Source organism: Lethenteron reissneri, chromosome 36 (genome assembly GCF_015708825.2).
Source record: "Lethenteron reissneri isolate LAM-NWPU_2019-01 chromosome 36, ASM1570882v1, whole genome shotgun sequence".
Taxonomy (NCBI): Eukaryota; Metazoa; Chordata; class Hyperoartia; order Petromyzontiformes; family Petromyzontidae; genus Lethenteron; species Lethenteron reissneri.
The window spans coordinates 6,001,324-6,024,932 of NC_083814.1; the positions used below are offsets into that span (position 1 = coordinate 6,001,324).

At 45.6% G+C, this 23,609-nt stretch overlaps 2 protein-coding genes across 2 annotated transcripts in view; one reads left to right on the top strand and one right to left on the bottom strand.

The window, feature by feature from the left end:
* LOC133351052 (1-phosphatidylinositol 4,5-bisphosphate phosphodiesterase eta-2-like) overlaps positions 1–9,694 on the top strand; it is a 367,788-nt gene extending 358,094 nt beyond the window's left edge. The window contains 2 exon segments of the mRNA XM_061565942.1: positions 2,821–4,583; positions 4,585–9,694. Of these exon segments, the coding sequence (XP_061421926.1) occupies positions 2,821–4,583; positions 4,585–5,382 (2,561 nt within the window). The 3' untranslated portion in view covers positions 5,383–9,694.
* A 6,857-nt stretch (positions 9,695–16,551) lies between these two features.
* LOC133351218 (neutral phospholipase A2 3-like) lies at positions 16,552–23,609 on the bottom strand. Its single transcript, XM_061566294.1, has 4 exons — positions 23,168–23,609; positions 18,671–18,839; positions 17,980–18,086; positions 16,552–16,821 (listed from the first exon to the last, which is right to left on the bottom strand). Exons 1-4 carry the CDS (start codon positions 23,214–23,216, stop codon positions 16,679–16,681), a joined length of 468 nt encoding a protein of 155 aa, XP_061422278.1. The 5' UTR covers positions 23,217–23,609; the 3' UTR covers positions 16,552–16,678.

Here is a 23,609-nt window from a genome sequence, read left to right on the forward strand (position 1 = left end):
CAGTACACCGGTTGTGTGTTGGTGAGTAAACCCACAACGTTTACAATTCGAGTAGCGTGACGTTTCGCCGGTAATTACAACCAGCCTCATCAGGCGGCAGCCAGAGTTGTGGACAAATCCTCCAGTCTCGGTCTTAGATAGAGGGATAAATGCGATGTCGTCACTTGTGAGCCAATCCGGTGCAAAGCATCAAAGCTCAATAAATAAATGCGCAGCAGTGAAACAAATTGAAATCAGAACAAAAAGCAACCGTTTCACGTGCATGATTGAAGTTTTTTTTACCCAAACTTAACTCAAAATTAAATATTCTTGGTTCTTTCGGTAAAGTCACGTAGAAGGGAAATAATAAAATAATATTAATATAAAACAATAAACATTCTCACGACGATTCGACTGCAACACAAGCAATCATCATCAGGTGTGAAATCCACACATATTTATATTATTTTATTATTTCCCTTCTACGTGACTTTACCGAAAGAACCAAGAATATGAATCCCTGCAGTCACGAAAGCTTTAAATAAAATTCTAAATTAAATATTACGTTCCCAAAAGTGCAAATTAGTTCAGGGCAGATTGCTTTTAGACTCATTGTACAATTACAAGATGAAGGTGCCAGAAACGTTGAACAGATAGAATGTAATCATAGTATAGAAATGTAAACAGATGACTGCCACCACTAGGTATAACTTCACGGGAGTAGTTTAGTCACGTATGCTGCAATGTAGAATGTAACGTTAGAATACTGGCAGTAGAATAGAACGTTTTAAAACGTTTATGTGTATGTTTTTAATCAAAATGTTGCATTGCACTGGACACGTTCAGGCAAAGGAGCAGCCCTGCAATGCCTTGTTCTCCTGCTGGTGGAAGGGCCTCCGCTAGAGGGAGCTCTAGAGAGCCCGTCTGGAGGGACATCTATTTGAAGTACTCCCCCACACTGACACATTTGCAGGAAAGCAATTGTGTTCATTTATTTTCCACTTAAAGTCATCATCACAACCGAGATCGGTTATAATGTTTATTATTGGCCAGGATAGGCCTGCGATCCTTTCCTCTCACCTCGTAGAGCCTCCAGCTCAAAGGAGTTCCCTCAATAAGGGGCGCCACGGTGGCTAGGAGATGTTGACTACCTCGCCTGGTATGCAGGAGGTCGTGGGTTCGATCCCGACCCTGATGCCTGCTGTATATTTGGAGTTTGCATGTCACTCTCCTCGTGGTCTCGTGGATTTTTCTCCGGGTCCTGGTTGTTCCCTCCACATTTAGAAACATGAGTTTTGAGTATTTGGCTGCTATAAATTTCCACGTGGTAAGTCACTTCGTTGAGATATCATGTGTGTCCACGTCACTTCTGAAAATTATCTATATAGCTCAGTGGGCCTTACCTGGTAAAATAAAAAAAATTAAAAAATATGTGGTGGGAAATAATTTTTCCTCATTGGCAAATTTGCAAACAGTGATAAACTTTTGGTCGAATAACGAATGCACCTTTTAAAACTATTCCCAGTATCATAATTCCAGAGCGAGCTTTGTGTCTGCCAGAGTGTTCCACTGATTAAGCATTACTTGTAATAGGCTGTCTTTGTTATGTCTCTTCCAACGCTTGCAAAATAGCTCAGGATTGACTAGGAACTCAACGTACAGGTAACGAATGTGTACATGCATTTCTCTCCGTGGTTTTCCTCGTTCGTTTGTGCGCATGGTATCATTGCTGTTGCATTCCCATTCATTTACTGAAACACTGACTGTGTGATATAATGTATTATCAAAAAAAATTATTATTATTATATGTATTCTTATGGGGTTCAGCATTATTGATGTAGGTTTGAAAAATCACTTACATTTTAAAATGTGATTACATTTACAAATACAATACACAGATATTGCGGGAAAACACTGACCTTCCTTTGAGCGTACATTATTAATCTAATATAATTACTCAGATGGGTGTTATACGTTCACACGATGTTTCATCCTAGCTTCAAAGTCATTAACCCAAACAAATGGAGTAGCTTGCAGCCAATAATTTAATTGGCTGAAATGCCTAAATAAAAAATATCACGTGTGCACATTTGGGCCAATCAAATTGGCTCTCGGTGGGCTTACATGAAACACATACCCACTCTTCCTTTAGAAAATGCTAATTATTAGAATTTCAAATAAAGTAGACGTACTTGCACTCTACATTTCCAGCCAGGGTGAGCAATTGTGTGATGCCACCGATGTTTCCGTTTATATTTGCATAGATACTCATCATACTTTTTTTTTCTGTACTTATAATCTGTCTCATAATTCAACGAGACAAAGTTACCGTGATTGCTTTGTATAATTAATTATTTACAAAGGTTTATTAACACAGGAAAACTAAAGTCATTAAAATTTGCGAAGTGATTAACATTACATTTTGTTAGCAGCACCAGGTGTAGGAAAATAGATCAATTAAGATTCGGCTTACAAAGCAAATTTACATTGGTTTGGTTCATCACATCTGGCATGGCACGTTAATTAAATAACAAAATAAGCTCCTTTGATGACATGAAATCCTTAATGTAGCCGAAAGCTATCTCTGTAACAGACGGTATCATTATAAGTTCAAAACATATACCGTACGTTATCTATTACCCCTTTTCATCAACCGCACTGGATTTCTCTCAGAAATCCTGGCACATCACCACCGGGCGAGATCCAGGGTACGCTATTTAGTAAAACTCCACTTGATGTCATGGTGTAAACATTGCGGGTTATATAAATATTCTTGAGCAGTCAATGTGGAAGTTGATCGGTGCGGGCTCTAACCGAGATCTCCCTTTGTTTTCAAAGCAGGTGGAATTGGTTCTGCATGCCCGCACTCTGCTCCAGACAACCATGCACACTCCAGCGACCTTCGCTCGAGCACTCCCCCACATCCTCTTCTTCTCCACATGATCAACCGTGCGTCTCTGAAGAGGGCTTCTTCTCAAAAATCTCAGAGCAGTGACCCTCCGTCGCCGACCTGCGGGGCCAACCCCGATGCGAGCCCGGCGGCAGGCGGCCCCACATCCCGGCCCGACGCACGACATTACGCGAGCCACCCACTGCTCAGCCACCACGCTTCCATCGAGTCCCAGGACAGAGATCTGTCGGCGGCTTCGGACAGCGCCGATTCCATCAACGGCTTCGACGGGGACATCAACACGAGTTCAGAGTCGTCTTCCGACGAGACACTGGCGAATCGCGCCGAGCCAATCCCGGGCTCGCAAAACCACGGTCTCGTTACCGGAGAGGTGACACGGAGAGCGGGACACTGTCCAGATCCCTTAGACAAGAGCATGAAAAGAAGCTCCATTGAGTCGTCGCCAATGTTTTCGGTGAACGTCACTGCCAATGACAAGCTGTGGAGACCGCTGGACGGCAAGAGCGTGCGCGACAGCGTGGCATCCGCGTCGAGCGTCTCATCGGCCGACACGGTCATTGACGCCTTTTCGTATGAAGGCCGCTCGTCAATTGCAATGCTGAAGAAGAAGCACCTGGAAAATGTGTTCCTCAGAGGGGACACGGTGGGCCCAGATCCCCGTTGTGTTCCCTGTGAATTGTCCGGAGCAAATGAGTTGGTGTCTCCCCCAGCGTCGTCTCGCCTGAACGAGCAAATGGCAGTGGACAGTAGAGTGGGTGAGGGTGGGAAAAACGACGTAGCCATTGGAAATCAAACAAAACTGGAAGCTGCTCGATCGGACTTCACTGCAAAGCTAATTCCGGATGCAAATGGCATGTCTAATAATCAAAATAACAACCACATAAATGTGAGAAATGAGGACAATTCATCATCAGCTCTTGGCTCTAATGAAGGAAAGGTGCCTTTCGGTGTTGTCCAGCTTCGAGAGAAGAAGTCCACAATGCCTGATTCACAAGGCCAAATAGAAAGCAACGTGCCACACTTTCGTTTTCCATCAGAAAAGCCAAATAATGATTTGGAGAGGCCGTACGATAACAGGCAATCGCTTTCAAGCTTTGAGAGGGTAGCAATGTTGAAAAGGGAGTTCATGGGCATCTTGGGACACCAGTGGAACGACGAAGTAGATTCGGGAAATAGAACGAATGATGAATATCCTCAAGTTACACCTGCTATGGAAACTTGCTCCGCATTGCCAAGTGGAAATGAACCTTTTAAAAGGTCCATGTCTTATGATGTCGCATACTTCAGCCCGGACTCGGCTGCGGTGATGCGTAAAGACAAACTTAACGGACCACCATTCAGCGCAACAACCGTCTTCGGGGGAGCAGAAGAGATTCCACCATCCACCAATGGCGAGACGTCTGGGCCGGATCCCTGCGACGGAACGCGAGTGCGGGAGATGAGCGCGGACGGCGATACGATCGGCGAGGATCAGGAGCCGTCGCCCAACAGCGGCGTGCTGCTCAGGACGCTGTCGCTCGACCCGGCCACGTCGATGAGCGCAGGCAAGAGGGCGGCCGCCGGCGCCCACGAACGCCGCGCGCGCTGCGACACGGTGGCGGCCGCTCGCCCGTCGTGGAACAGGCTGTACATGCAGACGCTCGTGCAGTCGAGCAAGGCGGCGGCCGAGGTGAACTGCCCCACGGGGCGACAGCGCCGCAGCCAAGTCCAAGAGCTTGGGGGACCTGACATCGGACGACATCGTGAGCAACTTCCAGAGCAAGTACAAGAGCATCTGCCGCAGCTTTATCACAAAGTCGATGCGCGAGCAGCGCAGGATGGTGGCACTCGGGCGCCTTCCGAACCAACCACAGAACCCGCTGACCGAGCAGATTATTCAGCTCGCGACGCTGACTCAGGACGAGGTGCCCGAGTACACGTCGTCGCCCCCCCAACGTGCGCCTGAAGGCTCGACCTCTCCCAGGTTGAGGTCGCCCGGGACGCAGAACCTCAGCCCCACCAGCCATGCGAGAGAGGTCCTTCTCGTACGGTCCCGCGTTCTCTGGCTCCCGGTCGAGGAGCATCAGCGACGGCAGCTCCCTCCACCGCAGAACGACCATGCCGGTGAATCTCTTGAGAAGCGTCTCCACGGAGCAGCAGGGCGCTTCGGGCCCACAGAGGAGGCTGCCGAGCGGACAGCCGCCGAGCAGCGCGCTCAAGCGGAGTCAGTTTGCGCAGAGGTATCCCGCGTCGAGCTACGGCTTGTTCAGGCACTCGGTGGGCTCGTTGGATGGCATCAATGTCAACCCGCTGCTGACGGAGCGGCGGGAGGCACCGGACGGAGCCTGCTCGACACTCACCAAGGCCCGCTTCATGGAGGAGCCCTCGGTGGTCGGGAAGGCGCCGTCCTACTCCGAGCCGAACCTCAGCGAGGAACCAGAGGTCTTCTTCATGCTCAACCTGTAGCGCGGCCGTGCGGTCGGGAGTGTGCATGCGGTTGTGGCGGCACGTGAAATGAATGCATCACGCGCATGAAAATTCGCGGCGAGTCGCGGGTGTCCTAGTTTAGGCTGAGACTAGAATTGGATTTTTTTTTTAGTGCAGATGAATTGCAAAAAAAAGGGGTGGCATTGTAATGTTTTTTTTTTTACTAATATAAAGTAGTCATTGGTAGAGTATGCATATAAATCGTACATTTGTATAGTGTATTTGCAGTTTGTTTTAAATACAAAATCCCGACATTGATCATCGTTATCTACTGGAACCTGTTTAATAGCATGCTATTTAAGCAGATATAACTTTAGAGTTAAATTAATCCCACACAGTTAAAAACATAGTATTTTTAGTATAATTCGGGACTGATGCTACATTATCTTCACTTCCTATAAATGTGTACATTCAGGGCTGGACCATCTCTTTATATAAATTGTAATATATGCTGATACCCAAATGGGCATTGAGACTAACTCGTAGAGCTATCCATCCCGTTTTTAAGTGTCCCCCAAGTAAGTGTAGTCTTTGCCAAGTGCTGTAGTTTTCAGAGTAGCGGAATGTGTGATGCGTACGACACAGCAGAGAACACACGTGCCCCAGCATGTGCGGCGGTACTTCCGATTGGTTTTCCAAGGCATTTAATCGATATTATTACGGACAACGGCGATTGTTCGCAGACCAGCGCTACCACCTTTCACTGCACGACAGTGCCTTCATACAGCCAACCAATCAATCGCTTACACCCCAATGCATAGCTTTCATTTCTTTATATGCAAACACATGTTGCTGTATCCCTCATCTTAATATACACACAAGTGTGTGTGCATATACGAAAAGTGTATCTGCATATACATGCATGCGTGTATGTATATGTGTGTGTACATATGGTAGATTATATATGCATATTGTGCTGTATTGTATATACATTTGTGTAAAATACGTACATGCATACGTAAAAATTCCAATATTTCCGTCGAGTATTAATGTAATAAAATGTATAAGAAAGCAAAATCTACTTGTGAACAAAAACACATTAATATGAGGCCAATAAGACAGCTCAGATAATTTATTAGATTTGCGTTCATTATTCTTGAGGCATGTTGAAAGCATTTTAACAATCTTTATTTTAAAATACATCCCATGAAACTAAAACATAAAAAAACATTGTGACATTGCACACAAACAGAATATCATGGCAGAGGAGTTACTGCACCTGAGTAGGTTTACGGCCACTCTGGAGATGGAGCGATGAGATTAGTTTGAGCAGGAGTGAGACCAATTGGAGCATCGCAGGATTGTGGTGGATGGTGGCAGTGTGAAGAGACCTTCATCCAGTAGTGGACAGAACATGGCTAATCATAGTAACAGTAACGGTGACTGCATTCGCTGCTGTTAAATGTGATCCTAAATATTTATTATACGGGCAGTCCCAGAAATACGACTTATGAACATCAGCTCTTACGAACGAACCGCCATAAGATGTTATTATTTTTAGCCATCCGGCTAGCAAATGTTCGTTCGTACTTACGAACCGAACTGCGGAACTATTTTGTTCGGCGAAGCAATCCTCCGCAAGATGTGATGAGTCCTAGCATCATCCTGCATGATGTACAATGACAGTGCTCCCCTTTATTGTTGAACCATAACACATTTTATGACACTGACCGTAAATATCGAGTTTTCGAGATACGAACAAATGGACTTACGAACGCATCTCGGGAACGTAACTCGCCCGTAAGTCGAGGACTGCCTGTAACTGCGTGTGCAGTAATCAGTGGCGTAGCCATCGAGTGTGCAGGCGGTGCAACTGCTCCAGCTCCTACCGGCTGGAGGGGCCCAGAGGCAGATCTACGAAGAGGGGGGACATTCAATTCCTTGCACCAGAAACCATTCCAATCATTGCCACTGGCAGTAACGAGTAGAAATTAAAAAAAATGCTTAATATGTGTTATACTTCATCCCGTTTTTACACAAAGGTAGAGGCGATTGGCACACATGCTTTTTTCATCATTATTATTTATCAGGCCTGACCTTTAGTAATCATTTAAATCAATTTCCTGGGGATGACCCTTCTCATTTGTTCTCATTTGTTATCCGTCCTGTAACTCGGTGTGTGTTGCCCATGATGTGTACACGTAGAACTGGATAAAGTCCACGAGATTACCTGTGCTTATTCTTGTTATTACGCTTGTTTACCCAGGAAACCCTCACTCAATCTCAAGACTCTTTTTCTTTTTTTCGGGAAGGTCCTGCCAAGTTTTTCACAGTGTGGGGCGATGTTGCTGCTCTCTGTAAGTCCAGTAAGAGTCATTTGCCGGTATTTGTTGATGCGTTTGGATGTTTTGGCCATTACCAGTTACCTTGTTGTACTTTTGTGTTTGTTTTACTTTTGGAGAAAACTGGAGAACCCGGAGGAACATTGGGGAGGACATACAAACGCCACACAGCAGAGGTCGCAAACGGGTTTTGATTCCTTACCCGTACCCGTACCCGGCCGCACCAGGGTCGCAAACGGGTACCCGTACCCTACCCGATACCCGGCTACCCGTACCCGGCCGGGTATCGGGTAGGGTACGGGTACGGGTACCCGATTGCGACCTCTGGGATGAAGCCATGTTGCAGGCGCGGGTGGGTTGATTCTAGGAACTTGAATTGTGAGAAGAGACAAGACGTTGGGAAATGAGTGACAAACGGTGACTCACCAGTGACTCACGGCCTACCCTTATCCGTACCCGGCCGCACCAGGGTCGCAAACGGGTACCCGTACCCGGCCGGGCAGGTAGCCGGGTGTCGGGTAGGGTACGGGTATCGGGTATGGTACGGGTATCGGGTACCGATTGCGACCTCTGCCACACAGAAAGGCACCCGAGTTGGGAATCAAACCCAGGGCCTTGTTGCTGCGATGTGCAAGTGTTGCCACTGCGCCCCCCTGCCGCCCACTTAAGACACTTTCAGGGTCCCTCAGCTTTGTGTCTTAGATGTCTGCCCTGCTACCCCTACCTCCCCGTGTACCCCAACAACAGGACTGATGGCAGTGATTGGTTTAACGGAGTCACGTACATCGAAAACACAGAGCGAAAGAAGAAACATTTAAAAGTGTATCGCTTAAGCATATCTAAACACTCGGAATTATGATGATGCATTACAATCCAGTGTTTTTGTGATGAGAGAAATCTGGATATAGAATACTTCAACGGTACTGTGAACTAATCATCAACGATGCTCATCGAGTAACACTGAGCAATGTGCAGCGTGCATTAGAGACCTTTGTACATAAGAGCTGTCTAGGCACGTTGTTCAAGTGGGTGTGAGGTTTTGGGACCGGTGTTCGACATTTCTCCAATCTAATATTGCAACATTATACATTCTAGCAGGAACGTCGTCCCATAGACATTGCGATGGTCCTGGCATTTGGTGAGCACCACATTAAGAAGTCAATTCTAGATTTGAAGCTTTCGTGACTGCAAGGATTCATATTCTTAGGTTTTTTCGGTAAAGTCACGTAGGTAAAAAAATTACAATTAATAAAAGTAAAATAAAAATACAGTAAAATAAAAATCACGACGTTTCGGAGGCAACACAAGCTTCCGTCTTCAGGTGGAACCGTCACAGCACGATTATTTTATTTTTATTTTACTTTTATTAATTTTAATTTTTTACCTACGTGACTTTACCGAAAAAACCTAAGAATATTAAGAAGTCAATCCGTTGACGTTTTTTGACATTGGCCCCATAATGTTAATTTGAACAAATCATGACACTTCCACTAACCTACTGATGGTGTAATGATACAAGCAACCTCCTACAGCCACGAGAGGCCGCTATAGTCACTGCAATGTTAATAAAGAGGATCGATCCTTCGATTGAAATTGCGACCCTGAGCAAGTTGGCACAGGTGGAATGAATCACGACGCAGCTATAGATGCACCCACCTCTGCTGTAATAATACAGGCTGATCCATTGGTAGACACTTCACTCAAATAACGTGTGGGGGAAGAGGGGGTCGGGGATAGAGACATTTTAATTAAAAACCTTGGCAAGTCTCACACCAATGACAATACACTTCTTAGACATTTTAATACTCCCCAAAATACTTTGTTCACCATAGCCAATGTAATTAGTAAGATGGTTGTTAGAAAGCTGAAGATGTCTGTAAAGGGATCACCTTGTATAACAAAACATGTACATTCATTAACACATCCTTTGAATGTAACCATTAGTATTGCTTTCCTTGATTAATTTCACCTTCCTTTGAAAGTAGTTACAGCATTCGATACACATTGTATACAACCTGTATTCTGTGAATATTAACACAAATATGGCAAAAAAGAACCACAGTACTATCAAATTAACAGTTACTCTTGTTCATTAAGGACTTTCATATCACGGTGTTGTGCTGTACGAGAATACAAAGCGTACAGTTTCATGAATGTAACATTACCATTTTTAACCTTAGTACAGCGAGCTTTTCGTGAACATATCTGCTGTCAAGATTTCTTTATAAAATGCCTTCTCAGCCAAATAGAAATTTTACAAAACTACTTACATGACTGTTATTAAAAAAAGTACCATAGGCTGTGCTCATTTTCCATTTGTTGCATGAACATACACAAAGGTAGCTGGTTTTTGAAAGGGTCATATCAGTGTGTAATGGTTATTATTCCTGCCCCGCTTAAGCTGATTTGACCACTTTAAATATGCAATTGTGTGTTTTCTATATATCTGCACTAATTATAGCTTTGGCATTGCAATTATAAGATTTTAACCTTGTGTGTACATTTAGTTGAAGCAGAAATTGTTGTTATTTTTAATGCATTTCATAGCTTAAAATCATATTGCTTGTACGTATCCTGCATTTGATGAATACATTTTATGTAACGCTAATATTAAGAGCAAAAACTCTCATTTTGCAATAAAAAAGTAAGGTCGATTTTATAATGATAGAAAAAAATCAAGAATTTTTCCATGTTATCCATGCACAACTGTCTGTTAAACAAATAAATACTTATATGCATTTTCTCGTTTGTTAGTCCAATGGAATATATTGTCGCATGGCGTGTGCATAGGTACACAATGTACGTCTCTTATTATACTGGTAGTAACCTCCTGGTTACACCAGCCCACGGGGGATTATTCTGTCGGTCGTGCATTCCAAATATGGGAGGGGTGGGTGGAGAGGGGAGGGAGGGGCTTGGTTGGGAGGGTAGGGTGGGGAGGGGCCAGTAGTGGGGAGGGTGGGGGGGGCTGGGTGGGGAGGGTGGGGCTGGGTGGGGGGTGGGAGGGGTGGGGCTGGCTGAGGAGGGGCTGATCACCCCGTGGTGCCCTTATAAAACTCAACGTTTTACAGGTAGGAACAACAGGTTCCACACTGCCCACCAGGGATTATTTGTCTGTCGTGCATCTGAATGCAGCTCACCCGTGCACCCCCTCCACAGACCGCCGAGCAGGGCCACGATTGGTTGAGGATGTCGGGGAGGGTGGGGGGGGAAGGTAAACACGCCCAATCATCCAACTCCCCCCCCCCCCCCGCAAACGCCGAGCGGGGCCGCCATTGGTAGAGGTGGGGTGTAAACACGCCCACTCATGCAATCCCCTCCCCACCGAACACCGGGCAACGCCGCGATTGGTTGACGATGTCGGGGAGGGTGGGGGGGAAGGGTAAACATGCCCACTCATCCAACTGACCCCCCCCCCCCTGAACGCCGTGCTGAGTGTGAGTCTGAGAGTGTGAGCGTGTATGTGCGTGAGACTGAGAGTGTGAGAGTGAGTGTGTGTGAGTCTGAGAGTGTGTGTGTGAGTCTGAGTGTGAAAGTGAGTGTATGTGTGTGAGTCTGAAAGTGTGAGTGTGTGAGTCTGAGAGTGAGTGTATGTCTGTGTGAGTCTGAGAGTGTGAGTGTGTGTGAGTATGTGTGAGTGTGTGTGAGTCTGAGAGTGTGCGAGTGTGTGTGTGAGTCTGAGAGTGTGAGAGTGAGTGTGTGTGTGTGAGTCTGAGAGTGTGAAAATGTGTGTGTGTGAGTCTGAGAGTGTGAGTGCATGTGTGTGTGAGTCTGAGAGTGTGAAAGTGAGTGTATGTGTGTGTGTGAGTCTGAGAGTGTGTGTGTGTGCGAGTCTGAAAGTGTGAGTGTGTGAGTCTGAGAGTGGGAGAGTGAGTGTATGTCTGTGTGAGTCTGAGAGTGTGTGAGAGTGAGTGTGTCTGTGAGTGTGTGTGTGAGTCTGAGAGTGTGAGAGTGAGTGTGTGTGTGAGTGAGAGTGTGAGCGTGAGTGTGTGTGTGTCTGAGAGTGTGAGAGTGAGTGTGTGTGTGTGAGTCTGAGAGTGTGAGAGTGAGTGTATGTGTGTGTGAGTCTGAGAGTGTGTGTGTGAGTCTGAGAGTGTGAGCGTGAGTGTCTGTGTCTGAGAGTGTGTGAGTCTGATACTGTGAGAGTGAGTGTGTGTGTGTGAGTCTGAGAGTGAGTGTGTGTGTGTCTGAGAGTGTGAGAGTGTGTGTGTGAGTCTGAGAGTGTGAGAGTGAGTGTGTGTGTGTGAGTCTGAGAGTGTGAGAGTGAGTGTGTGTGTGTGAGTCTTAGTTACCTAGAGTGTTATACAGGTAGAAACAACAGGTTCCACACTGCCCACCAGGGATTATTTGTCTGTCATGCATATCCGGAATTCCGCCCACCCATGCTCCTCCCCACTGAACACCGAGCGACGCCGCGATTGGTTGACGATGTCGGGGAGGGTGGGGGGGAAGGGTAAACACGCCCACTCATCCAACTGCCCCCCCTGAACGCCGCGCTGTCCAACCAAGTTCCAACTTGCCCACTCCGAAGGAACGTTTCACCTACTCACGCCGGCTTGTGCCCGCCCTCACAGTCGGGCATATTTGCGGAATACACCACGCCGCCGTTGACTCTGCAGGCCATTGACCGAGCAACCCAACGTTCCTACCAGCTCCCTCCGCAGGAATGTGTTTGAAGGGGCCTCCCGCTTGTCACAGCATCAACTGTGACGCCAGCATTGGATCACAATACAGGCGCTCTGAACATTCTACTTACGAACTTTCAGAGATACAAACAAATCTGTCCTAATGTCCAGTTGCCTGTGCGGACCGAAGTTCAACCACCACGCAATAGATGGCAGTGATGGCATCTACATCTACAGGAAATTATACAACTTTTAAAGTCATTCCCCGTGTTTAGTGTACATGCCGTACACAATGTTTGTAATCGACAGGAGTAAAGTTGGACTTACGAACAGACCTCTGGAACCTGGCTCGTTCGTAAGTAGAGGAGTCCCTGTCGAGTTCCAGAACTCCTCTCACCCACGACCCTATTACCCACGGCAGCAGGAGGCTCCATGAAATGTATTATCCGTGATTATCCCCAAATTCTACGCCCGTGGATGAGAGTACAATCGCGGATGAATGCCACGGATAATCGGATCCGCAATATTGCCCCCCACCCCCCAATGTCGCAAGATGAAAGAAGTGTTCCTGTACTCGGACTCCCAATCCTCGCAGGTGCTCCGTTTAAACGGAGCAGATCGGTGAATTGGCAAGCTGTAAATAGCAATGCGCAATCTTGGTAAAGGTGCTAATCGAGTGCCAAACTCGGGATGCTCTCGTGTGAGCCGTTTACGCCTTGCCTACAGCGCCCATGTGTGACCACGAAAGGAATGCGTTGAATTGCAGTATAAATTAAAACAACACATTGTACGTGATGTCCCAGAACACACACACACACGCGTATATAAGCACCGAATGTATTATTCGGGGTAGAGCTTTGACAAAGTGTGATTTGTGCGCTGCGCTATCAACCGAGTGGCCTCACTTTGATTCCACACCACAGCTAACACGAGTGGCAAGCTTTCCGATCCGATCCTAAGCACACCTTCGGCAGCCCGCACTGACAAACGAGATGACTTATAGTGAGAGAGACAGCGTGTGGAGGACTTCATCCGCCAGCGCGTTGACAAAGCTGTAGATGATGATGATTATTATAATTATTGACTCAAATACATGCGTGTGAACCTGGGCACGTGAAATCAGTTCTGGCCACGTAGAGCATCAATGGGAGTTGCTCTTTGAACCGGTCCTGGGCTTCCCGTAGGTTCATCGAACGTAAATTGATTTGTAAATCCACTGATTGAGGTTACCCCCCGTGTAATGGTGGATGTTTGACCATACTTCACCATGCTGGTCAGTACAGGTTGGTGAAGGTGGCAGGTGGAACGCGGGGACCAGTTGAGATATCAGCCGCCACTGGTGTTAGCCGTGGCCCGGGAATCGAACTCGGGGGTTTGCGTTCATAGCGCAGTGTGCTAACCACTGCACCACCGCTCCCCACCTCGTGCTGTGTTATCATGTGTGAATATAACATTGGGTGATGCTCAGGGGAGCAACCACGTGCTCTGTGCCGACCTGGATACGTGCCCGTTCGGAACACTGGCTTAGTCTATGAGGCTACACAGGGGACATTCATCCTCATGTGCGCATGAGAAAGAAGACTCAGTGCAAATGTATCAAAGCCCAGTTTTTATTGAACAAGAAAGCGTACACCAATGCAGACGCACGCCTGCGTTCTGCTTTTCACTGCGTTAAAACACATCGTGGAGATCGCGGTCTTAATGTCAGCACTTTCATTTGGAACATTGCTTATCTACTGCAGCGATGATGACACGATGCTCCGTTCATACGCACGTGACATGGTCATCAATTCGAGTTTTAAAAGTGTACCGAAATTTGAGTGTATGTGTACAGCACCAGTTGACGTGACACGTGATCATGCTGCGAATATGCTAAAGCCTGAAATGGGTACACTATGAACATGGAATGGAGTCTTGTTGATCAGAAAGTAGAGAAAGATTAAACTAAAATGCTTTCCCACCTGATGACGGACGCTTGTGTTGCGACCGAAACGTCGTGATTTATTTTATTTTATACCCACGTGACTTTACCGAAAGAACCAAAGAGTATGGATTCCTGCAGTCACGAAAGCTTCAAATCAAGAAAGATTAAACTGTTCATTGATATTCTTTGGGTCTTTCGGTAAAGTCACGTGTTTTCTTTGAACCTATCTCCGTCACTTTACCTGAAGACCCAAAGAATATTAATTCCTGCAGTCACGAAAGCTTTAAGCCAACACTGTTCATTGATACTTTTATGAAGAACACGTGGAGCAGCATGCAACATTTTGTATTTTACGCTTGTGAAAAGCATTATGGGATAGGTTTAAATTAGACTTAGGAGGAAATAAACAACTTTTAACAGGAGGCAGATTCAAATGAAAAGTCGAAATCGTGCATGTTGGCAGCTGCTGCCAATTTTAAACTCGCGTGTCAACTTAATTTGGTTTGATAATTAGTTTTTTACCCTTCTATCTGGCAACAAAACTGACACCTTTTTACAAGGAGTCATGTTTGCATAGACCGCAATACCTGCAGTCATAATACAAACAAAAGACATAATTCTGATAATATGCGCTGTCCTTGAAGTTGATTGGTCCACACATATTATCAGAGTTATGTATTTTGTTTGTATTATGACTGCAGGTATTGCGGTCTATGCAAACATGACTCCTTGTAAAAAGGTGTCAGTTTTGTTGCCAGATAGAAGGGTAAAAAACCAATTATCATATTTTTACTGGCAAATGAGGGTCCCATAGTGTAGTTAATTTGGTTTCATGAAGCACACACGAGGAGGCTTTCTCTGCTCACACGAGCGTTACGATTTGCCTTGTGGGTGTTGAATTTCAAAAAGATGGCAGTACTGAAAACACAAGTTGACTATTACATTTTGGTTTGTAAATAACGTTCAGCTGAATGAAGTTTAATTCACATCCAACTATAATAATGCAGGCTGGCTATGCTGACAAATTCTTTTTTTTCCCTGTAGTTATAATTCCCTGAATTCCAAAACTGGGTTTACACAACTGTGAAAAATGATTCGTTCATTGCCAGGTAAACGCAGAGGGTGCAAAACTTGCTCCAGGAGGCAAAGTTCAGAACTCCCGCAGCTCTTCGATGCGTTTTCGGGTTGCACTTGCGCGTCGTCCGGCACGACGTCTGACGTTTTAGCTCCAACAACAACAACAAATCCATTCTTGAATAAGAACGAGCTCGCAGCACGTGCAAGCGGATCGTCAACAGGTGCCGAACATCGCGCCGTACAACCCGCAACACACATCGAGGAAGCACAACCCGCACAACCGCACACAGAAATAAAACCTACGTCGGCCGTTGGGAACGAATTTTACATTCTGCGGTGACGAACACTCGCTGCTCACTGGCGTGTGTGGTTCGACATCGTTACCGCACGACAAAAAAAGTTATAATGTTCCTATGGGGGCCGTCCATAAATGACGTCACGTAATTTTTGACCCCCCCCCACCGTCACACGGCGTCACAAGCAAGTCAGACCCCCCCTCCCTCAAATATGACGTCACAAAGCTCTGCCCATCCCCCCCCCCCAAAATAAAACACGCTTAGAATCGCTTTCAACTATTGTCATTGTAGTGTGTATTTAATGTGGCGCTGCACTCTGATGTTGTAGGAGAAAACATTTATTAAAAAGTCTATTTAATTAAGTAGAACGTGTTGTCTATATTTATTGAAAGTTGCGCATTTCTATGTGACGTCACATCTCTCAAACCCCCCCCCCCCCCCTCGTTAAACATCGTCACAAATGTCTGACCCCCACCCCCCCCCCTTAGGTGCGTGACTTCATTCATGTACGGCCCCTTAAGTGAACAGTAATACCATACGAAGAGCAGTACAAACCGTGTGTAGTAAAACGTCTCATTTGAGTTCACCTCGAGGCTAACGCGTCGCAGTCGGCTTAGGGGCCGTCCATAAATGACGTCACGCGATTTTGGACGATTTTTGACCCCCCCCCCCCCCCTCGTCACACGGCGTCACGAAAAGTCAGACCCCCCCTCAAATATGACGTCACAAAGCTCTGCCTCCCCCCCCCCCCCGCCAAATCCATATTTCCATTTTGAAAATAAACTATTGTCATTGTAGTGCGTATTTAATGTGGCGCTGCACTCTGATGTTGTAGGAGAAAACATTTATTAAAAAGTCTATTTAATTAAGTAGAACGTGTTGTCTATATTTATTGAAAGTTGCGCATTTCTATGTGACGTCACATCTCTCAAACCCCCCCCCCCTCGTTAAACATCGTCACAAATGTCTGACCCCCACCCCCCCCCCCCTTAGGTGCGTGACTTCATTCATGTACGGCCCCTTAAGTGAACAGTAATACCATACGAAGAGCAATACAAACCGTGTGTAGTAAAACGTCTCATTTGAGTCCACCTCGAGGCTAACGCGTCGCAGTCGGCTTAGGGGCAAGCCGGTGTGGCCCCGTGGCAGTTCTCGTTGGGCCAAGCAACGAAGTTGTTGTCGAACTGAGCCGAGCGGAAGCACCGGGCCGCCTGCAGGTCGCATTCGCAGACCAGCTTGGCGCACTCGTCGTTCTGCTGACCTGTTTGGGGGCGAGAAAGCGAGTGGGTTGACATTCATCATCATCATCATCATCGACCTCCGGTTCAGACGAAGTCTCACCTTTCCCCACCAAGGCTCCGTGCGAAGCGTATCGATGCAACTCTGCTCACGTCGGTTCGCAGATCGATTTGGGCTTGGCACTCGATCGATACACCTCGCCCAGCCCCCCCCCCTTCCCCCCGTGTGATTTATGGTATGTGTGCGGATGTACGTTGAACTTCTTTCATGCCGTACGTAGCCGACCGTGCTAAATCGGGGAAGGACAAAAAACTGAACACCAAAAGCAGGTTCTAAAAGAACGAGTCTTCGATCTAGATTTTCAAAGAAACCAAATAAACCCAGGTGATCACCGGATTGCCGCTCGCTGTCCTTCGGTGAAGCGCACTTCACACCGAACGCTGGCGGCGATGGTGGTGTGGTGGTGTGGGGGGGGGGTGCCTCTCGTTTCAGAACTTTCGCCGTTCGAGGCGAGTGTCCGTCGCGGTACGAGGCACCGTGGGGGTGGCGGGGGGAGTGTGAACCCCCAACAACACTGCAACGCCACCGACTGCACGGCGGACGTCGGGATATCCCGCGACTTCGTTTGAAAATGGGGGGTCGGGGGCATGTGTGTGCAAGGCGTCACGGCCAGGTTTCAACATTTACACCGTATTTACGCAATATTCACACGCATTTCTACGCATTTTCCCCTTGCTAGCAAAACCCGTGTCCGTCTGTGAAACATAGCACCCTTCACCATAGCCCTTGCACTGCAAGAATGGCAAATACAAAATGTACTTATTATTCTTCTTCTTGGTTCTTTCGGTAAAGTCACGTAGAATGGAAATAATAAAATAATAAAACATGACAAAATAATGTTTTATTTTTTTATTTCCATTCTACGTGACTTTACCGAAAGAACCAAGAAAAAGAAAACATAATAAAAAAATGTTTTATTTTTATTATTTTATTATTTCCATTCTACGTGACTTTACCGAAAGAACCAAGAAAAAGAAAACATAATAAAACAATGTTTTGTTTTTATTATTTTATTATTTCCATTCTACGTGACTTTACCGAAAGAACCAAGAAGATGAATCCCTGCAGTCACGAAAGCTTTAAATCGAAAAATGTACTTATTGTTGTTATATCAACTCACTGCACGTGGCCTGCATGCTGTTGCACTCGTAGTTGTAGTATTTCATGTAGGGATTGCAGCCGGCTTTGATCGCCTTCCCATAACAGCAGTCGTGGGCATGACAGCACCTGGTAATCAAAATACACGATATTTTAAGACATGGAATTGTACAGCACAACCGCGAAAACCTACGTGACAGTATACATTCGATCCCGACCCTGATCCTTGTTGTATATTTGGAGTTTGCGTGTCCCTCTCTCCCCGTGGTCTCGTGGATTTTTCTCCGGGTCCTTCGGGTTTTCCCTCCACATTTAGAAACAAACGTTCAGATTACGTGGCTTCTATAATTTCCACGTGACGAGCCACTCCGTTGGGCTGTCATTTGTGGCCAGGTTGCTTCTTAAAAAGAGTGATATAGCTCAGTGGGCCTTACCTGGCAAAATAAAAAATAAAGTATTGTATGGCACCAACATGCCTTTGAAATAACTTGCAGAAAGGAAAATATAGAGTGTAACAAAGATCCCCCGTATAGCCTTAACAGACTGTAGGGGCAAGTGCTGTTAGCAAGCACCTAAGAAGGCTGGAACGGTACACGAGGGGGTGGGTGGCCAGCACCACGCCCGACCGCCTTTGTCTCCCCAGTAGCGATGTTTACACACCACACCAGGTACTCATTTCAGGCTGAGTCGACCTACACACACACACAACCTACCAGTCTGTCTTGTCTACCGGACGTCCGTGGCCTCCCATTCCACAATAGCAGCCGTAGCCATTGTACTCCAGAGGGTAAATGCCCACGACGCACTCGATCAGACGCCCGAACTGCAGAATGTTCCGCCGCTCCTTCACCGGCGACGCTGCGTGTGACGAGTGCCCGCCGGCTGAGACGGGTGAGAGCGGATAACAACCACGTGGTTCAAGTTCAAGTTTATTTATTAGGTGGAGCCCTGTGAGCCATTCGGCTCTTGAATCGGGTGCAACCGCAACAAACAAAAAAACAAAAACATGGACAAGAAAACATCTTAAAGTGACTATGTGACTCTGTGCAAACAGAAAATCCAAGAAAAGACAGCAAAGTATTGCAGAAAAAATTAACCCGTAAAAACAAAGTTTTTCACTATAAATCCTTTATATGCGTGGCAGCTAGAGTTCTCTCGTCCTCTGGCTTGATATGGCTGTCACCTATGGGTCAGATGATTGTCTGCCACCATTAAGCAATTGGTAAATAAATATTTTTAAAAAATTCCCTAAACAGTGTAAAATTTTGGAAAAAAATGTTCACGAAAATTAATTGTCACGCACAACGAGTCTGTGTGCAAAATGTCAGCTCGATTGGATCACGGTAAGTGGGTTAAAAAACGACCGAAAGATTTGCACGGTCGTAAGCAAGCAAGCAAGCACGCAAGCAAGTGAACTTAATATAAAGGATTAAATAAGTATGACCCGTAAAAATAAAGTTTTTCACTCTAAATCCTTTATATGCGTGGCGGCTAGAGTCCTCTCGTCCTCTGGCTTGAGATGGCTGCCACCTATGGGTCAGATGATTGTCTGCCACCATTAAGCAATTGGTAATTAAATATTTAATTTGTTTTCCCTAAACAGTGTAAAATTTTGGAAAAAAAACGAACATTAATTGTCTCGCACAACGAGTCTGTGTGCAAAATGTCAGCTCGATTGGATCACGGGAAGTGGGTTAAAAAACTACCGAAAGATTTGCACGGTCGTAAGCAAGCAAGCAAGCACGCAAGCATGCAAGCAAGCACTTAATATAACTTAATATAAAGGATTTAAAAAGCACCGTACACCAACGCTGTGTGCACAAATCCCAGTGGGATGCAGGTCGGTTAACTTCTGGGACGCTCCTGGGTAGGCAGCCCCAGTCTCAACCCCGTAGCTGCTCCCTCGGAAAGGACACGACCCCCGAAATGTGACGACGACGATGCCGTGGCGTCTCGCCACGCTTTACTTGAAAAGGCACCCACTCACCCACCCACCCCCCAGTAGCAGCCGTCCCTGTGCCTACTATAGATTTCCACACGATCGGGGCCACTTTGTTGAGCTATCATTTGTGGCCAGGTCGCTTCTCAAAAAATAGCGATTATAGCGCAATGTGCCTTACCTGGTAAAAAGAAAACAAATATATATTTTTAAAGTTTCGTTTTAACCCCAGCACCTGGTCTGCAAATAGACAATGAGTGTAGAAGGAAAAGGCAATAATTGCAATGTATAACCCCGAGGACTTTGATTCAAACAATGTAAAGGCAACGTAAATTTTACGCAATCTAACCCAAAAACCTTTATTGTGGATGATATTGGTCGCGAAAGCCTAAGTGTTAAATTGAAGGCAACGGTTGGTAGATAAAGCATATTTGTGAAAGGCAATTTTAGGGCAATCGTCACCAATTGACACTGGAAACGCGTTGACTGTGAACAGCTACGACAACCTGGCAATGGCAATAGATGACCGAGTTTAGTGCAGCCAATGAAAGCGGAGTTTGTTGAAAAGTGTGATGAACAATGACTGGTCCGACAGAGCGCACAACCTTGGGAAATCATGTGACGTTTGTGATTTTCTTTGGGAAGTTGTCATCCGAGTGCCCCCCGCCCCCTAGAGGGAACAGCATGCATGCTTGTCCAGATTCAGGCAGCTATTTTGTTTGACACAATAGAACATGATGCAGCAACAATTGCAGTTGCCAATTGCCAGCAACAATGGCCATAAAATTGCACTACTTTATCATGGCCTTAATGTTGTCCGTTCAAATTCTGGCCAGGGGTTGGCACACAGCCCATCGTCGCTCCAATTTAAACAACTGATGTAGTGAAACTGCGTTGGCAGTGGTCCAGAAGCACAGATAACAAAAACAAAAACCACACATTCGTCAATAACGCTGCCTTCAAAAGAAAAGTAAAAACAGGTTGACATTTCGTGAAATGGCCCTTCAAAGCACATATGTCACACATGTAGAGTCTGGCCTCTATATATAGTAAAGAAGGGCAATTTTGCTGAAATATCGTCAATTGTATACTTGTTTCTTTTTAAGGCAGTGTTCTCGACAAGTGGACTGCGTTTATTTTTCCATCATCCCTACAGCTTTGGAACGTGGTTTAGATTATTTGGCAACCATAAATTCCCACCTATAAAAAGGCCACTTCGATCAGTTGTGGCCAGGTCACCTCTGAAGAAGAGCTATTATCTCAGTGGGCTTTGCCTGGTAAATACAATAGTTTCGTTTTTGTTTTAGTTTAGGCTCAGGGCCACCAAAAAGGGACACACACGGTCTCGTTATTGTTTGGACAAGAAGATACTTTGACGTCCTTTGACGTCTGCTCTATTCTGGTGAGACTTTTCAAATCACCAAAAGGTGTTTTCGGACAGGTCATTTGCATCGGTGTGTGGATAACAATTCACGTGGGCACGTTAGACGGGCAACGTCAAAGAGCGGCGTTATTGTGAGGATAATTTATAATTACTTAATGGTTGTGTTTTTTTTATTGAAACCATCCTAATCTTCAATGACACCGTACAAATTGCCCACTGCCCAGGCAATCGCCGACATAAATGGCACGTGTAAACATGCTCCCTTCGAAAGCAATTTTGTTAATTGTATAGTTGGAACAGCCGATCTTGACCGCTTCTAATCGAGGTAATAATGTCGAATTATGCGCCCAATCGTTTCCGCACTTGCTCCATAAACAACCCAATATTCCACTTTTACCAATTCAATGTAACGAGCCACTTCAGATATGATTGTACAGTACGTGGTTTAAAAAAAAAAGAAAAACTGAAATCCGCAATTGGCAGCGAACAATTGTCAGCAAGCCGTGGGCTACGACGTTGGAATTGCTGAAATGCCAAAACCCATCGTTGTATCATCGTCGTTACCAATCAATCCGAAGTTTAACGAAGGGCTCCTTGAGCAACTGCCATCTCTCACGTTCCTACCACGGGAAAGTCGTTAAGCAACCTGCACACCGGCCAATCAGCATTACGAATACAATCACAAAAGTGACAGTTTACATTTCAGCATTGGAAATGTTGATAGTTGGTAACGTTGATGGATCTTAAACCTGATACCTGTGTCTGGAGAAGCTCAGGGCTGCAATGAAATGGCAGTGTTTGTCATGCGGTTGTGATAAAATCGAGAAATGTCAGAGATACGGATGGCAATGCTTTAGAATTAGCAAATAAACATGCATGCATCTAAAATATCAAAGTATTCTACGAAAAAATATAGAAATAAATTAACAAGCGTTAAGAGATATATACAATATAACTAATAAGAAGTAACTACACTAACATATTTCGATTTAAAGCTTTCGTGACTGCAGGGATTCATCTTTTTGGTTCTTTCGGTAAAGTCACGTAGAAGGAAAATAATAAAATAATAAAAATAAAACAATAAAATAATTCTCACGACGTTTCGGCCACAACGCTAGCAGCCGTCTTCAGGTGGAGAACAGGTCTGTCGAGAGGACATAGATAATAACAACCTGATTTTCTACACTCGATACCCATTGATGTAATGTATGTTACAAATATATGATACTGGAGTAACATATATCAGTGTGACACCAGTCAGCCTAAACCATCATCCCTTCGGGGTGATTGGAATCAGTAGTACCATTCTCTGGAACGTTCGCGGTCGATTCTATATACTGGCCCCTGGCATATGAACGTGGAATTTCCGTCGCTGTCTTCGTGGCTGCCAATCGAGAACGAGGCCACCCAGTAACACTCACTTTTTTTTACCAATACATTTAAAGTGGTATCATGTGTAATATTAACATTGTGTGCATAAGCCAATGCGTATACGGTACTGAATGTTCTAACACAGTTATATTATTCACATTATTTGTATTGTAATAAACAAAAACATCGCTTCTTTCTAATCATTGAGATAAGGAAATGAGTATAATTGTATCATATCACCATATAATTTATTACATGACAAAATATTCCTTAATGAACATAAACAAAAACACATCGACAATATTCATATATTTTTAGACATACATCAGCAGTGTTATTCAAAATTAATAAATTCATCAAAATTAACAACAAGCAACAATAACACTGATATATAAAAACATACAGGCCTCGCCATCACTCTCACAAGCGACATCATTGCCACTGCCAATCCGGATGAAACCCAACATCCCCACGGCGAACACCATCGCATCCTCCCTCGGAGACGGCATACTCTACCTTGGGTGAATATGAAGGCAAGCAGGAGCACGTTGAGCCACACGGACATGCTTGCTGATTCCTGGGGAGATATATTGGCGCAGACAGCCCTGATTAAACCAGATAACCCTGATGGAGAGATGCCGCTGCCGCCGCTCGTTATAAGCTCTTCGCTAGCTTTGCTCAGTTTGCCCAATCTGCAATTGCAACAGCTCCCCGGGTCTATTATCACAAATTGCAGCGTAAGCGTGCGGCACGCGTCGTGTACGTGTGATGTTATGCTTGCTGGCAGTATCAACCCTGCCTGGCTTGCTGCCCCGCACACATTTTTATTTTGCAGTTTGTGCACAAAAAAATACAGAATCGTGGCCTGGTTACACGAACAAAGGTTTGCAAACGGTCGCTTCAAACGTGTTCGTTGTCCGTTCCGTGGTGGCCGGATCGGCAGCAACGGAGATTCGTC

What these genes read in the sequence shown, in the direction of transcription:
- LOC133351218 (XM_061566294.1), bottom strand. Translation starts at nt 23,216, where the DNA reads ATGTCCGTGTGGCTCAACGTGCTCCTGCTTGCCTTCATATTCACCCAA. An exon ending in TGCCTTCATATTCACCCAAG is followed by an intron (nt 18,840 to 23,167) that starts GTAGAGTATGCC and finishes CACCCGTCTCAG; the next exon opens with CCGGCGGGCACTCGTCACAC. An exon ending in CAGCATGCAGGCCACGTGCA is followed by an intron (nt 16,822 to 17,979) that starts GTGAGTTGATAT and finishes GCCCCCAAACAG; the next exon opens with GTCAGCAGAACGACGAGTGC.